General features: G+C 46.2%; 1 protein-coding gene across 2 annotated transcripts in view; it reads left to right on the forward strand.

Moving 5' to 3' along the window:
• RASAL1 (RAS protein activator like 1) overlaps nt 1-17,138 on the forward strand; it is a 67,395-nt gene that overhangs the window by 23,657 nt on the left and 26,600 nt on the right. Inside the window, exons 6-12 of one of the 2 annotated variants that reach the window (XM_081841807.1) lie at nt 5,625-5,706; nt 6,879-7,016; nt 8,431-8,519; nt 10,293-10,410; nt 12,383-12,539; nt 12,974-13,038; nt 14,518-14,630. In XM_081841807.1, coding sequence (XP_081697933.1) covers nt 5,625-5,706; nt 6,879-7,016; nt 8,431-8,519; nt 10,293-10,410; nt 12,383-12,539; nt 12,974-13,038; nt 14,518-14,630 — 762 coding nt within the window. The remainder of the gene's footprint in view (nt 1-5,624; nt 5,707-6,878; nt 7,017-8,430; nt 8,520-10,292; nt 10,411-12,382; nt 12,540-12,973; nt 13,039-14,517; nt 14,631-17,138) is intronic. The other variant, XM_081841808.1, reaches the window with a different exon arrangement.

Here is a 17,138-nt window from a genome sequence, read left to right on the forward strand (position 1 = left end):
GATCCCTTTCAGGGAATTCAGACTGAAATTCCCAGGTGTCAAAAAAGGTTATTTATGTATGCCACTTCTGCGGTCCATGTTTTGTTATCGCAAAAATGGAAAGCGAGGGAAGTACCAACCAAAGAAGAATGGTAACTTAAGTTGACAGAATATGCACAGCTTGCAGACTTAACATATAGAATAAGACAACAAGAAGAGCATATGTTTAGAGAAGATTGGAAAACGTTTATTGAATATATGGGAAATAACTGTGTACAGCTGAAAATGCTTAAGATAAATTCAACAGTGTAAATAAGTTTTGATGGATGCAATAGTGGAACACTGAATGGTATAGTTTCTGTAAAATATGCAGGGACTTATGATATGTAAATGAACCATGGAAAGAGAAGAAGGGAAGTCATTGATATCTTAAGGATGTAGAAATGAGTACTTTAAATTGTAAAATAGAAAACTCTCTCTCTCTCTCTCTCCCTCCCTCCCTCCCTCCCTCCCTCCAAATGGGAGAGTGCATCTGAAGCCTGGGGATTATTTTCTGGATATATACCCTTCACAGGCCCTGTGTCAGGCCCTCCTTGAGAGCATCTGCTTGCATGGAAGGCCTCTGTTGTCACACCACACCTTACATTTAAACTAAGCACTATTATACTTCAAAGAGTGCCTTCCTCAATATCAATCATCTTGTATCCTATGACTGGCAGATGAGGCCTTGTTGGTGCTGCCTGCTTGCTGCTGACCCACGGCAGGGCCTTCTCAGTGGGGGCTCCTCACTTGTGGAATGTCCTTTTTAGCAAGGTGCACCCTGTCTCCATCCTTACTAACTTTCAGGGTGGATTTGAAAACATCCCTGTCAACCCAGGTATTTGGTGGCTGAAGAATATTGTTCCTGGCCATCCCGAGATCACTGGTTGGGAGGGAACTAAAACTGCTTTTTAGAATGCTTTTGCTTCGATTTAAACTGTGCATCTGTTTTCCTCCCTGAGCTCAAGGTGGCATGAATTGTTCCCTCCCTCTTCATTCAATCTCCACAACAACCCAGTGAGGTAGGTTAGGCTGAGAGACAGTGATCATCCAGTGAGCTTCAGGGCCAAGTGGGGATTTAAACTCTGGCATTGTGGGTTAAACCACAGAGCCTAGGACTTGCCGATCAGAAGGTTGGCGGTTCGAATCCCTGCGAAGGGGTGAGCTCCCATTGCTCGGTCCCTGCTCCTGCCAACCTAGCAGTTCGAAAGCATGTCAAAGTGCAAGTAGATAAATAGGTACCGCTCTGGCGGAAAGGTAAATGGTGTTTCTGTGCGCTGCTCTGGTTCGCCAGAAGCGGCTTAGTCATGCTGGCCACATGACCCGGAAGCTGTACGCCGGCTCCCTCGGCCAGTAAAGTGAGATGAGCGCCACAACCCCCAGAGTCAGTCACGACTGGACCTAATAGTCAGGGGTCCCTTTACTCCCAGGTCCTAGACTGACACTCTATCCACTATAATACACTGGCAGTCTTGTCAGTTGTGACATCTCCTGAAAGAAACCTGAGGGAACTGTAGCATGCCCTTCACAGAGCTACGGTTCCCAGGATATTTTGGGGGGGGGAGGGGAAAGGAACATGCAAAAAAGTTTCCGGTAACTTGCCTGTGCATTTTGAAATGAATATATAGCTTCAACTTAGTGCTACATTGGATGCAACCCAAAGCACAGGCTTAGAAAATGTCAGGGTGTGTGTGGCTGTTTGTGGAACATCTTTTTTGATGCTATATGCTAGATTTTTAAAAATTAAAAAGTTGAAAAGCTAGAAGAGTGCTTGGAGGTGTTCACTTTCCTCACTTCCCCCTCTCCCAGCGAGAAAAAGAAAGGTGGCTGTAATAAAAAGGTGTTGTGGCTGCTGAAAGCGAGTGCAAATCTTCATGCACTCTTGGCTGCCTCCCAGTCCCTTAGAAAGTGAGATAATTAACACCTTATGAATAATCATAATAAAAATGAACACTGGGGCTGTGAAAAGATTTGGCAGGAGGGTTGGGTGGGTGGTGGATTTAGGGACAGCTTACATTTATCTTGATTTTTAAAAAATGTTGTCTGGGGTGAATTTTCTTTTCGGGTCAGGCTTTAGATTTTCTGTGACAAAATACTTCTTTCAAATATTTAGCTGGGATGGATATTTGGCTGGGATGGATAACAAAACGGTAGCCCTTGTGGTGGTTTGTGCCATTTTTGAAGGTTTTGCTTTTCGAGTCAAGGTGCTAGTCCTCAGGAAGATGCAGGGAGGTCCAAGTTTTGATGTTCACAAATGGCAAGCCTCAGGCCTGGGCGCCAAATGCAGCTCTCCCCACTTTTCTCTGCCTGGCCCTCAGGACTCTCTCCAAGACCACTTCCACCCCATACATTTAAACCACTGACCTATGGCTGGTGTTTTTATGTTTAAAATGCTACTTGCTTGGGATGGATGGAAGGAGCTTTTGATGATCAGAAGTTGTGCCTTCAGAGAAGAAAGTGACTGATCTCCAGCATATATATATATATATATATATATATATATATATGCAGGTTTTGGTGTCCTCGGGTGTCTTCCCGTGTAAAAGTTGGGGTGCCTAGACACCCCAACTTTTACACGGGAAGACACCCGAGGACACCAAAACCTGCATTCCTGTACCCGTGAAAATCTACGAAAGCAAATATATATATATATATATATATATATATATATATATATATGCTTGTGTAGACAGATAAACGACAGACTTTAGAGCAGAACTTCCCTGGGAGAATATTGAACCCTTCATATATTGTATTGAATCAGCAACCTCTTAAACATGTCCTTATGGTCTATCAGCATCACACAGTTGCCTAGAGAGGTCTTTTCCATTGTAGTCCCTCCAAACAGGGTAATAGCGAAGCATTGCTTGGGGTATTGCTGGGTATTATTCCTGTTGTTGTTTAGTCGTGTCTGACTCTTCGTGACCCCATGGACCAGAGCACGCCAGGCACTCCTGTCTTCCACTGCCTCCCGCAGTTTGGTCAAACTCATGTTTGTAGCTTCGAGAACACTGTCCAACCATCTCGTTCTCTGTCGTCCCCTTCTCCTTGTGCTCTCCATCTTTCCCAACATCAGGGTCTTTTCCAGGGAGTCTTCTCTTCTCATGAGGTGGCCAAAGTATTGGAGCCTCAGCTTCAGGATCTGTCCTTCCAGTGAGCACTCAGGGCTGATTTCCTTCAGAATGGATAGGTTTGATCTTCTTGCAGTCCATGGGACTCTCAAGAGTCTCCTCCAGCACCATAATTCAAAAGCATCAATTCTTTGGCGATCAGCCTTCTTTATGGTCCAGCTCGCACTTCCATACATCACTACTGTATGGAAGTCAGAGCTGGACCATAAAGAAGGCTAACCACCTCATGCTAACTCAGTGCAAGAGATACCATTCTGGATGAGATCGCTGCCTTTCTCTCAATGCTCCACTTTGCAGGAGCAATGCTGCTGAAGGGTTCAGTGCGTGGGAACTGAGAGGGTTAGGGGAAAGGAACGGGTGGTCAGAGACCATGAAAAAGCATCCTCCTCTCCTGGATGCTCAACTGGGAACCTAGGCAACCGGTTAGCCAATAGGAAATGGGTGGATCATAGGGCTGAGTGGGAAAAGGAATGGAATGAGTGGCTGCAGTCAAGGAATAAGGGGTTGGCAGTGGTGTGAGTGTAATAACATAAGTCCTGTTGCCTAAACACATCTCTGCTTCATTTTGAACTGGCACAGTCCTCAGAATGCAGGTAGAAGGGAATACTTATTTGCAAAGCGAATCTTGCCTGAGTTCTAGGTGTTTTTGGCACAGGTTGGAGTTGGTCAGTAGTGAAGGGGAATGGCACTCTGTGCATGCTCAGGGGGACCTCTGTTAGGCTGGAAACAGATTTTTTAAATTGTTGACGGAGGCACATTTTCTTGTTCTCTACTCCTCTTTAGTCAGTTGCTGTTAAGCCCTTTTGAGTATGACAACAGGGGAGCAGAATAGAATTATTACTATTACTTGGAAGAGCTTGCGGACAAGTTTACCAGTGAGGTCACCTTACCCCATAAATGTCCACTCGTCTGCTTCAATATACAGAACAATATACCTGTTACAGGTGCCACATAATACTTATTCCACATTTGTAAGGAATCAATCTTTTAGCATGGCAGGGCCTGAACTTTGGAACTCACTGCCACTTGACATCAAACAGGCCCCTTTACTGTACTCTCTTCTACACCTGCTAAAAACTCTTTTTTTCAGGTAAAAGTATTCAGATACATATGTAGAATGTTGACAGGTATTTTAATCTGGTTTTTAGCTTATCGGCGACTTTAATTGTTTTTTGAATGCTTTAAATAGTTTTTAACTGTTTCGACTGATCATTTCCTTGTTTTATACTTTATGTGTATTGCTTTGAGGGTTTTGTTTTGTTTTTAATAACCAAGCAGTATATAAATTTTATGAAATAAAATTAGTGGTGTTAGTAGTACAGTCGTATCTCGGAAGTAAAACGGAATCCGTTCCGGAAGGCCGTTCGACTTCCAAAACGTTTGGAAACCAAGGCGCGGCTTCCGATTGGCTGCAGGAAGCTCCTGCAGCCAATCAGAAGCCGCGTCAGACATTTGGCTACCAAAGAATGTTTGCAAACCAGTGGGGTTTGCGGTGTTTGGGAGCCAAAACATTCCAACTAGCAAGGTGTTCGGGATCCAGGGTACAACTGTAGTGCTGTTTACATTTTTATAGCACCCTCCCTACAAATTCAAGCTAGCAGACAATATTTCTCTCTCCCTTGATTCTCATGACAATCCTGCAAGGTAGGTTAGACTGAGATACAGGGATTGGCCCAAGATTCCTCAGGAAGCTTTGTGTCAGAGAAAGGGTTTTTTGGAATCCAGAACTCCCCTGTGCAAATTCAATAGGCTCCCTGCACTACATGGGCAGGGGTGTCAACTTGAATAAAATAGGGTGGGGGCCCAGGTAAGCCCCACCCTGCATAATCAATCACATGATGCAGTGCACACACACCATTTGAATGGGAATGTCCATCAGCTGGGGCGGGGGCAGATCCTTAAAATATTTTATTGTGGGGGCCGCAGCCCCCATGGTGTCTAGGAGTTGGCTCCTATGTCTGTTGGTAGTGATAGCAGTAGCCGTGTTATGCTGTCAGAGAGTTTATGGCAGCTTGAAAAAGAGTTTTCAACTTGTGATGTATATAATGCTGAATAAATACAAGCAACAGGACCTGCAGGCAGAATTTTGTGGCAATTTTTGCGTGCTCAGACAACCACTGGGGTGGTTTTGCCCCCTTACCTTGCCAACATCTTCTCCACTTCTGCAAATCTTGAGGTTCCCCCAAACCTGTTGACACCTTACTCTGGTTTTTCAGTAGCCCTGTTTTGGCTACGTAGCCATCGTCACTCAGCACCCGAGTTCGAGTTTGCTGTTAGAAGACAGCCACACACCTAAGGCTGAAATGAACCCTCTGATGCCAGGAAAGGCCTTCCTTTGTCAACCTCAGCAGCGAGCCCACTTTAAGAAGTTTTGTTGATAAAGCTGCATATCATTTTTGTTAAATTAAAAATAAAGAAATAAAACCCTGTTGGAATATACTTCCTGATATCCGCCTGCCATCTTCCTCCACATAGAGACCTTGCTCCGCGGGACACCTCTGGAACCTCAGACCCCTTTGCCCGTGTCCTGTGGAATGGACAGGTGCTCGAAACAGCTGTAAGTATAGCCCCTGATGCGTTTCAAGTGTCAGAACCATATGGTAGGATTTGAATCCAAGACCTGGGAAATAAGAACTGGAGTCAAAGCCCAGAAAGGCTATTGTGTCCCAGGGAAAGTCTGAGTCTGAACAGGAAGTGAGGACTGGGGAATCTTACCCATTTTCAGTTTCTCTCTTTCTCATTTTTCCTGTCTTAGTACTTCATGTTTTTGCATTAGCTTGTGTGTAGGAGTTTTGCTTTTTTTCAACCCTCATGAAAATTCACCAGCATATTAGTATGAATTTCTCCTAATATACACATTTTTTTGGTGCAATTTTGCCCAACGCACGCACATTTTTGCAAAGCAATTTCCCATAATATAAATGTATTTTTGTTTTACTTTCATGGAGATGGATGCAGCTAGTTTCACTATTTTCTGTGCAAGTACCTAGGCAAATGATTTGGAGTGCTCCAAAAATCTTCTTTGAAGGGTGTCTTCAGCTGCGTTTTCCATCATGTTCCACTGTACATAACATAACTTGCACACTGTTCTCTTGAAACTGAAGCTCCTTGTGTTTCCAAGTGTCCCCAAATGCTTAGATTTGGAGCAGGCAGAACAACTCCTCCTTGGTCTTCTCCTGGTGCACCTTATCCAGAACAACCCTAGGAGCCAATCCTCAGTGACTGACTGTCTTCCTTTCATTCTGATTGCTCCCATCAGCACAAAAGGTGAGAAGAAGGCTTCTTCTCAGTGGCTAAAACAAAGTCCTCTTTTGTGCTGATTTGGTATCTCTAGGATGCTGGAAACAGGCTCCCTGCTGGAATCCTGATGCAGAAATACTAACAGGTCTTTGACATGCACACCCTCTAGGAACAGGGTCCCCCCCATCTCTATTCTCCTCTTAACAACAACCCTGTGTAGTAGGCTAGCCTGAAAGGCAGCAGCTGGCCCAGGATCACCCAATGAGCTTTATTTGTTGAGTGGCGGATTTGAACTCGGGTCTCCAAGATCCTAGTCTGGCAATCTAACCGCTGCACCACAAGCTGCCTAACTCCATCGTGGCTGCGCACAAACAGGCAGGTGTCTCACTATGGGCAAGGCAGCAGGGGTGATTGTGGTGGTGTTTTAACAGTTTGCTCTTAAATGGGGCATTTATCTGCTTGCATTTACACATTCTTCTGCCTCTGCAGATCATCAAGAAAACTCGCTTCCCGCGCTGGGATGAGATGCTCGAGTTTGTCCTGGAGGAGGGGACCTCTGGGGAAACCCCGCTGATTGTAGAAGTGTGGGATTGGGACATGGTGGGCAAGAATGACTTCCTGGGACGGGTGAGTGGTGGGCACAGGAGGCTGGCCTGGCCTGGGTCCCTCTTATGCAAGCTCTGAGGTGTGGGAATGTGGATAGTAGGAGAGGATATATTGATTAAATATTATCCTTCCTCAAGCACATTAGCGAGCTAGTAGCACAGCACATTCCCTTGCACATTGCTGGAAGATAGTTGATGGATTCGTAAGAATCATTTGAGTTGAGCAATCCAGTCTGGCTTGTCCAGATTGGATTGTTCCTGGTAAATTCCCCCTTTATTTCCCTCTTAAAAACAACAATGACACAACAGTCGTCTTTTAAAAGTAATGGTAAAGTTTACTTACATCCAGTACACAGTATGGTCCTGAAGGCAGCCTTTAATTTTGTACAGTAACCTGAGGTACCACTTTAGCTAATACAGTACTGTACAGTAACCTGAGGTACCACTTTAGCTAATGGGGCCTGCTGCTGCCGCCGCACAATTTCTGTTCTCATCCTGAGGTAAAGTTCTTAACCTGAGGTACTACTTCCAAGTTAGCGGCGTCTGTAACCCGAAGTGTTTGTAATCCGAGGTACCACTGTGGTTACAGGTACATGCATAGAGAAAAGACGTATGAGCTAGGCCACAGACTTTCTGCCTTGTGGCTTCCATTGTCTGTAAGGATGAGCCATGTGCTAAGAGCCAGCAAAAGAGTCCTGAAGGAAAAATGGAAAAGGCGAAAAGAAGAAGATGGCTGCGTGGCTAGCCCTTTTTTTAGGGCCTGCCAGGGTCACGTCCATCTACCTGGTCACACCTGTTCCAGACCAGGTGTGACAGGAAGTCCTCCTGGCTGGAGCAACATTCCCCTGTGTGTCCACTCTGGGCAAACAGGAAATGTTGTATTTGACTGCTTCAGTGACGTTACATCTCACATGAGGGGTTTGGGCTGCTGCTTTGACAGGGGTCAAAGAATTGTCGAGTTGGAAGGGACCCTAAGGATCATCTGGTCCAACCCCCTGCAAAGAAGAATACGCAGCTGTCCCTTACGGGGATCAAACCTGCAACCTTGGCATTATCAGCACCACGCTCTGTCCAACTGAGCTATCTAGGGTCAAACTATAACTTGAGGAACTGAATCAGGGAACGGGGAAGGTCTGAGGTCCGCATTCCTTTCTGTGCAACCTCCTGGGGGCCACCTGCCAGCGGTGGGCGGGGCCAGAGGCAAAGGTGGGCAGAGCAAGACATGTGAATTTTACCTCAGGAGGGTAGTTTCTACACAGTCTCATATCACTTCACTGCCTCCATCCCTGCAAGCCAGTTGTATAATCAGAGGCACAATCCAGCCTTTAGACCTACCTGAATTAACCCTTGAGTCGCAAACAGAATGATCCCTGCTGTTGCACTTCCAGCACTCCTTTACCTCCGCACTGACCTGTCACTTTCTCTGATCCATGCAGGTTGAGTTCTCCTTGGATGCCTTGCAGAAGGCCCCTGTCAAAGGCTGGTACCGCTTGTTGCCTTTCACCAGCACAGAGGGAGATGCAGGGTAAATGTGGGACCTCTTCTGGCCTTTTTGGGTCATGGCATTGTCATGGAATTCTATTCAGTATCGATCCAGAGTAGATTCCAGATGTATAGTTAGCAGAGTGAAAACTTAAATCGCCCCCGGCCACGCTCCCCAAGCGACCTGATTGGCCACCTGGCAACCTGACGTGTCCCCCAGCATGACACGGGACACTGTCCCGCTGAGGGGAGTGTCTAGGAGGCCGCACCAGAACCCAGCCCCACCCAGAAGTGGACCCGATATTCCCCCCAAATAGATCAGAGGCAGTTGTATTTCATCTAGCAGAGCTTTACTGCTACTGAAGGCATAATGATCACAAATCCAATACATTCAGGATTGGCACAGTCTATGAGAAATCCAGTTGCAGCAGACTTAACTTAAACTTACAATAACTTATAATAAGCCTAAACCTTAACACTAAGCATATTATGTGCAGAACTCCACACCAGAAGGAAAGAGAGATAGAAGGAAAGAGAGATATAGATACTTTTATAGTCCGCATGACCATGACAGAAAGAGATAACAGAACCAGTTTAAGGCAGCTGTACTCAGCTTCTCTGAAGGAATAACCCAAACATCATGAACCTCCTTCTTGCTTCTTTCACACAGAGAAGCTTCCAGAAGCCTCTTGAATTAAGTAGAATAGGAAAGACCTCTACACATCAGATCAATACTTTCTGTACTAAGAAATGCGAACTGACAAGTATGTCAGGGCTCGGTGTGGCCAGGTGGCCAGGGGTCAGGTTTGGGGTCTACTGACAGGTTGTCAGGCTGAGGGGCCAGAGGTGAACAGCAGGATCCTAGGTGGGCAGAGGCTGAGCTGTGGTACTGAGGGCCCAGGGGTGTATCGTAGTCCAAGGTGGATGGGAGCTCACCTGGTTGGCCACTGTGAGAACAGGATGGTGAAATAGATGGACTCACCTTAGGGTTGTGGTTGTAATTTGTTTTAAGCTGCTTTTAATATTGTGTTTTTAAAATTAAATTTATTTTCAACTGCTTTCAATGTTGCGTTTTTAAATCTCAGTTTATTTTCAACTGCTTTCAGTGTTGTGTTTTAAAATTTAAATGCATTTATTTTGTTTGTAAAGTGATTTAAATACCGCTATATCATTTTTTTAAAAAAGTCAAGGCTGCTTACAACGATATCTCTATATATTAAAAATGCATACAAATTTGAAACCACAGGCAATCAGCTAACCGTTATGAAAAGATGGCTTCCTAATTGCCTGCGTAGGCCTGGCGGCACAGGAAAAAAAATTCTGCAGGCGTACAAAGTTTGGCACAGAAGGAGCTTGCTAGATCCCTATTGGCAGGATATTCCACACGGCTGGGTCGATGCCACTAAAAGCTCGGCTTCTTGTTGCTGCCAAATGAGTCTTGTCAATAATAACTCACCCACAGATGAATTAGACTTCCCCTAAGGTACCCTGAACCTAAGTTGCTCAGGGCTCTGTAAATAGTTCAGGGCGGATTTTCTTTGTAGATGAGCAGCCAGTGCAGATAATTTAACAAGGGTGGGGTGGGGGAGCTCAAAATAATGCCAATATATTTCAATAATGCCAATACGCCCCTTTGTTTTCAGCTAGTACATGGGTAGAGGAGTTTAAAAAGCAAGGGACACAAATTTTCACAGCCCTCTAGTGACTGTGGCGACTTGTTTACCAGAAGTCATCTATTTCGCGTGAACTCCGGAAGTGTATAATTGATTCTGATCAAACTAAGCCTCCTGGTGTAGATTGTGCTCTCTGCTTGCAGGGGGAAGCTGGGGGCGCTGAGACTGCGGGTGCGACTCGCCGAGGATCGGATCCTGCCCTCCCGGTACTACCAGCCACTCATAGACCTGATGGTGGAGTCCGTCATGTGCCCAGCAGAGGTGGGCACTTAGTGGTATACCCTCCTTTTTTGTGCATGAGAGAGACACGGGGTTAAAAAGAGGCAGGCACAGTCAAGGCGGGTGTTTTGTGGAAAAAATGGGTGCAAAAATGGGGGGGTTGTTCCACTGGAGGAAATTTGGGGGGTGGGGAATGTCACCTGACGTCTCCACCATCTGGAGGTGCATGCCTGGGGATCCTTGTATCTTGACTGTTTTTACACGCTAGCAACACACCCTGTAGAATTCTACCCGTGATATTTTATCTGCGCAATCAGAATGAATTTCAGGAACCGAAAAGTCTTGTTGAAAAACACTACTTTTGAACTGTGTGACTCCCCACACAGCAACTATTCATTCATACCCTCCAACATTTCTCCGCTGAAAATAGGGACATCCTATATAATAATAATAATAATAATAATAATAATAATAATAATAATAGTCCATCTGACTGGGTTGCCCCAGCTACTCTGAGCAGCTTCCAACATATATAAAAGCGTAATAAAACATCAAACATTAAAAACTTCCCTAAACAGGGCTGCCTTCAGATGTCTTCTAAAAGTCAGATACAGTGGTACCTCAGGTTAAGAACTTAATTCATTCTGGAGGCCCGTTCTTAACCTGAAACTGTTCTTAACCTGAAGCACCACTTTAGCTAATGAGGCCTCCCGCTGCCACCGGAGCACGATTTCTGTTCTCATCCTGAAGCAAAGTTCTTAACCCGAGGTACTATTTCTGGGTTAGTGGAGTCTGTAACCTGAAGCGTCTGTAACCTGAGGTACCACTTTAGTTGTTTATTTCCTTGACATGTTGGATGGCGTTCCACAGGGTGGGTGCCACTACCAAGAAGGCCCTCTGCCTGGTTACCTGTAACCTCACTTCTCCCAGTGAGGGAACCGCCAGAAGGCCCTCAGTGCTGGACCTCAGTGTCTGGGCTGAACGGTGGGGGTGGAGACGCTCCTTCAGGTATATTGGGCCATTTAGGGCTTTGAAGGTCAGCCCCAACACTTTGAATTGTGCTCAGAAACGTACTGGGAGCCTATATAGGTCTTTCAAGACCGGTGTTATGTGGTCTAAGCAGCTACTCTACTGTATTCCTGATTTAAAAAGCTGTTTGGGCCTAACTTATATACAGTCTTACCCCGGGTTACATACACTTCAGGTTAAATACGCTTCAGGTTACACACTCTGCTAACCTAGAAGTGCTTCAGGTTAAGAACTTTGCTTCAGGATAAGAACAGAAATCGGGCTACGGCAGCACGGCGGCAGCAGGAGGCCCCATTAGCTAAAGTGGTTCTTCAGGTTAAGAACAGTTTCAGGTTAAGTACGGACCTCCGGAACGAATTAAGTACTTAACCCGAGGTACCACTGTATCTGTGTTTCTAACACTGCAGGCATGTGGCCCTTGGAAGGTTGCAAATAAGGAAATGTGGCCCTCGGGCTGAGAAAGGTTCACCACACCTGTTTTAAATACATACACACACACAAAAACCCCAGTTGAACATCGTTTATGTCCTTGCCCTATGAAAATTAAAGAGGATCTTACACATTATTTCCTCTATTGCCCCATTTACTCGGGCTTTAGAGACGCATTGCTGCAAATTATACCCATCTCTATAACCAGTTCTGAAGACAGAGTAAAATTTTTGTTAGTTGATGCAAACCCACGCATTACCCATGTGGTAGTGGTCTTTGTGATGAAGGCCATGAAAGCCAGGGAAAGATTTATGAATGACAATGTAAAGACCCCTTCATCGTCTGTTTAACTCGCTGTTTGTTTTCCCTCCTTTTCTACTTTGTGGGAAGAAGGTTTTGTTGGCATAGTATGTAATGAATTTTAATATTTTTAACTATTGATTTTAGTGTTGATTTTTGTGCACAGGCATGGTCCTCACAATAAACGGATTTGATTTGATTTACATACACACACATATATATGTATGCCATTTGCAGATGTTCTGCTTCACTACAGGAGGAGGAGGACGTCACACCCTTAGCCCTGCTGGAGGAGGTCTGCTCATTGGAGAGTCGCCAGGACGTAGCCACCAAATTAGTCAAGATCTTCCTTGGCCAAGGCTTGGTGCTGCCTTTCTTGGACTATGTGAACCTCCGTGAGGTTTCAAGAACCAGTAAGTAGTTCCTTCATATGTCACTTTGTGTGTTTGTGCGCTGTTTGAGGTTGGTTGCCCAGGATTATGGCAGCACGACCAGGTGGGCGCCTAGGGCTGGGTGTGAGCCCTGCAATTCCATAGCACGAAAGAGAGAACCTGGGTTTCTGAAAACCTTGGTTTTCATTCTTCCATACGAGCACGTTTCTAGCCCCTAAGGTTGCAGAGAGCGAAGCTTGGAAGCAGCAGTTCTGGGGGAGCATCTTCGCCGTCCCTAAAGAGTTCGGTTTGGGACCCAGACACGGAGCAGACTGCTTCTGCAGAGTTGGCCAGTGGGCAGGAGAGCAGATGGTGTGAGAAAAATCCAACGCATTAATGTAGGGGGGCCAGCGTCATTCGCAGGTAGATTTTCTCACTCGTGGTGCTAATTGCAAACCCCCTCTGTGTTCTTTCAGCCGATCCAAACACCCTCTTCCGTTCCAACTCCTTGGCTTCTAAATCCATGGAGCAGTTCATGAAGGTGAGTAAATACCGGAGGAAGAACCAGCAGGTGGGTATTGCTGAGTACCATCTCCCTCCCTCCCCCCCCCTCTCTGCACTCTGTGTGTGAGTTTCTGTGAAACAGAAGGGGCTGTCCCTGAGCCGCTAGGGTGGTGGTAAATAAACAAATCTGCAACATGTGCCACATTTTCATGAGGTTTGGTTTCGGGTGCGAATGATGCCATTGGGGGGGGGGGAGGCGGGGTGGCAAAACACCTGCCATGAAATGAGATGAACCACCCTTTGCAGAGGAAAGAAAAAATATATATTTTCACAGCAAACAGGACAACCCCCCCCCCTTTTCTCTCTTTTTTTGCAAGCACTTGGTGAAAGGAAAAGGGAGAAGTGTTGGCGGTGTGTTGCGTTGAACAAATCAGCTTGTATTTACACACACACACACACACACACACAGAGAGAGAGAGAGAGAGAGAGAGAGAGAGAGAGAGAGAGATCTCTAGCCTTTCCCCCAGTCTGGGTTTCAAGGCATCTTTCCTATTAAAAAAAAAGAGCAAGCAAATATCTCTCTCTCATTACAATGTAATTATAATAATAGAATACCATATTTTTCTGTGTATAAGATGCCCCCATGAATAAGATGCCCCCTATTATTTTTAACCCAGAATGAAGAAAACAATATTTTAGGGTTGCCTAAACCCTAAAACAGGGAAGCGGGTGGTGCTGTGGGTTAAACCACAGAGCCTAGGACTTGCCGATCAGAAGGTCAGCGGTTCGAATCCCTGCGACGGGGTGAGCTCCCATTGCTCGGTCCCTGTTCCTGCCAACCTAGCAGTTTGAAAGCACGTCAAAGTTCAAGTGGATAAGTAGGTACCACTCTGGTAGGAAGGTAAACGGTGTTTCCGTGCACTGCTCTGGTTCGCCAGAAGCGGCTTAGTCATGCTGGCCACATGACCTGGAAGCTGTACGCCGGCTCCCTCGTCCAATAAAGCGAGATAAGCATCGCAACCCCAGAGTCGGTCACGACTGGACTTAATGGTCAGGGGTCCCTTTACCTTTACTTAAACCCTAAAACAGAAGTGAAAATCTGGACAATCAGCGGTGGCAGTTGTTGAGCTTTCTTGGGGCGATTGCCGCAGCCCCCAATCGACTTATACACAGAAAAATACAGTAATCATAGAATTGTAGAGTTCCCATGGCAAGTGAAGGGGAACCTCTGACTATTCCTCTGACTACGCCCTGGGAACTGCAGTTCCTATGGCAAAAGATGTGGGATCTCTGACTATTAATAACATAAGAAATCTCTGGATTCTTTGGGGTAAACAATGTGAGTTAACATGTATATCCAGTATACAAGTTTGCAGTAAGGATCTATATACCCTTTGAACATTTCAGCACCGATGAGATGTTTTTAGTCATTCTTTTACTTTCCACCCGGATGTGTGTTTTGGAAAACGTACCCCCCCTTCTTTTCCACCTAATCCTAATCTCTGTGATTCGTCAGGTGGTGGGGATGCCTTACCTCCACGAGGTGCTGAAGGCCATCATCAACCGAATCTTTGAGGAGAAGAAGTACGTGGAGCTGGATCCCTGCAAGATTGAGCCGAGCCGGACCAGGTAAGAGGAAGAACACTCAAGTGGGAGCTGAGGTGTGTTTCGCAAAGGACAGAAAAGGAAAAGCGGCTGGGAGGGAAGAGGAAAGGATTCCTTGAGAGGGACAGCTGGAATGGAAAGAGTTTGAGAAGAGGAGGAGTGAGAAGAGCACATCACTGTGACATTCAGGGCAAGACTGTAGGAGAGACGAGGCTGCCTGCTGAGAAATGGGGGGTAGGGTGCCAAACGCGATGAGAAAAATGTTTAAAAAACAGTGGTGCATCGGGACGGGTGTCATTCGCAGGTAGCGGTTTTTTTCCTCACCCAACAGTGCTAATTAAAACAGAAGCAAGAGAGCCTGCCTGGTAGATGATTTATGACTCCAAAAATAATGTTGTGAATTGGAGGTTGGGTCTGTTAGGGCTGCATGCCTGAGACCCTTCTAATTCCTGCAAGGGTTCAATGGTTGAATTAGCCGTGATGGTCCCTTAAGTATGGGCCGTTAAGGTAACAAAGAAAGTGGCTCTGTGCTAGAAATCAAATGGATGCCCCCCTCCCAGCTGTTGGTTAGAAGCATAGCTGTCAACCGTCCCTTATTTGGCGGGAAACTCCCTTATCCCAGCGCCGTGTCCTGCTGCTGTCCCTTATTGATGATGTCTCTTAAATTTCCCGGGTTTCATGCTCGCTGGCTCGGGAGGGAAGTAGTGTCTCGAGGTCCTCCGCTGCGCGAGAGAGCGTGCGCTGGCGCCGTTGTCCTGGCGCAAGGAGTTCCATCGGCCCTTCCCCACCCAAGAGGGGGAGGGAGGGAGAGAGACTCTCGCCCACGCCGCCCGTGAGCCCGGAGGCGGCAGCGGTGGTGGCAGCTGAGGAGGCGGCCTGAGGGAGGAGGAAGAGGAGGGGATGGGGAGGGACGCAGAAGGGCGGCGCTTCAGCGGCCGCGGCGGTGCCGCAACTGCCTCATACTGGATTGACAGCATCTGTCAATCCTACCAATGTATGTAACTCTTTACAATAGCAAAATCCCTTATTTTGGCTGCTGATCCCTTATTTTCGAGGCTGCTGGTCCCCTATTTTCAAATCTGTAGGTGGACAGCTATAGTTAGAAGGTCAAATGCCAGAAATGAGTTGTGGGTGAGAGACAGCTAGAAGCTAGAGGCAGGCTGCGCAGCTGAGAGACAAAGCCATGCCTGATTTCTGCTGGGATGCAAGGCTGTGGCTACGGGAGAAGCAAGGCCTTCTTGGGGTGTTCACTCTGTGAGCCCTTCCAGCTCAGGTTGTATATAGAATCTTAGTGTTGGAAGGGACACCAAAGGTCATCTAGTCCAACCCACTGCAATGCAGGGATCTCAGCTAAAACATCCATGACAGGTGGCCATCCAACCTCTGCTGAAAAACCTCCAAGGAAGGAGAGCCCACAACCTCCCGAGGGAGACTGTTCCACTGACAAACAGCTCTTACTGTCATAAAGTTTTTTCCGTATGTTTAGCTGGAATCTTCTTTTTTTTGAACTTGAAGCCATTGGTTCGAGTCCTAACGCCCAGAGCAGGAGAAAACAAGCTTGTTCCCTCTTCCATGTGACAACCTTTGAGATATTTGAAGATGGCTATCATATCTCCTCTCAGCCTCCTCTTTTCCAGGCTAAACGTACCCAGCTCCTTCAACCGCTCATTGTAAGGCTTGGTTTCCAGCCCTTGATCATCTTAGTCACCCTTCTCTGCACACGTTCCAGCTTGGCAACATCCTTCTTAAATTGTGGTGCCCAGAACTGGACACAGTATTCCAGGTGTGGTCTGACCAAGGCGGACTAGAGTGGTACTATTACTTCCTTTGATCTGGACACTAGACTTCTGTTGAGGCAGCCTAGAATCGTGTTAGCTATTTTGCGACTGCATCACATTGTTGATATCCCACAAAACCCACAATCTCTACCGCCCATCATTCCAAGCAAACCAAACCCTGGGTAAGCGTCGGGAACCCGTGGAATCTCACCCGCCTCAGAGATTGGGGTGGCATGCAACAATAATTTGTCAGAATGTTGTCTACCGAAATAAACAACTTAGCAGGGTCTAATTGTTATGTATTCAGTGGTCTGAGCTTGAGTCTGGACTAAGGATTCTGAGCTCCTGTGTTCATATAAATACATGATATCCAATCATAGAACATTTCAGAATTTGGACCTCTGCCATTGGCCCTTAAAGTCTAAGTTATGATTCGCAGCTTGGAAGTTTAGACAGCCAATCACGTTGGGAGTGGGAGTGGCCCAGGCCTTCAGAAATGTATATAAGCAGTTGCTTTGCCCCTGTTGTCCAGTTCTGTTAGTTCAATAAAGGTTCTTGCTGTTATCACTGTGTCTTGTCGCGTGAGCACCCGCCTGCACTTCACTCTTCTTATGTTCGTCTCTCTGAATTTAGCTACATTAAACATTGCAGACCTTTCTGAACTGGACGACACACATATATTTAATCTTAGCTGTATCACTGAGGGTAGATACCACCGCTATTGTTTTCTCTAAATGTTGATACATGGGTGTTT

This window comes from Podarcis erhardii (assembly GCF_964252035.2).
Source record: "Podarcis erhardii genome assembly, chromosome: 15".
Lineage (NCBI taxonomy): Eukaryota > Metazoa > Chordata > Lepidosauria > Squamata > Lacertidae > Podarcis > Podarcis erhardii.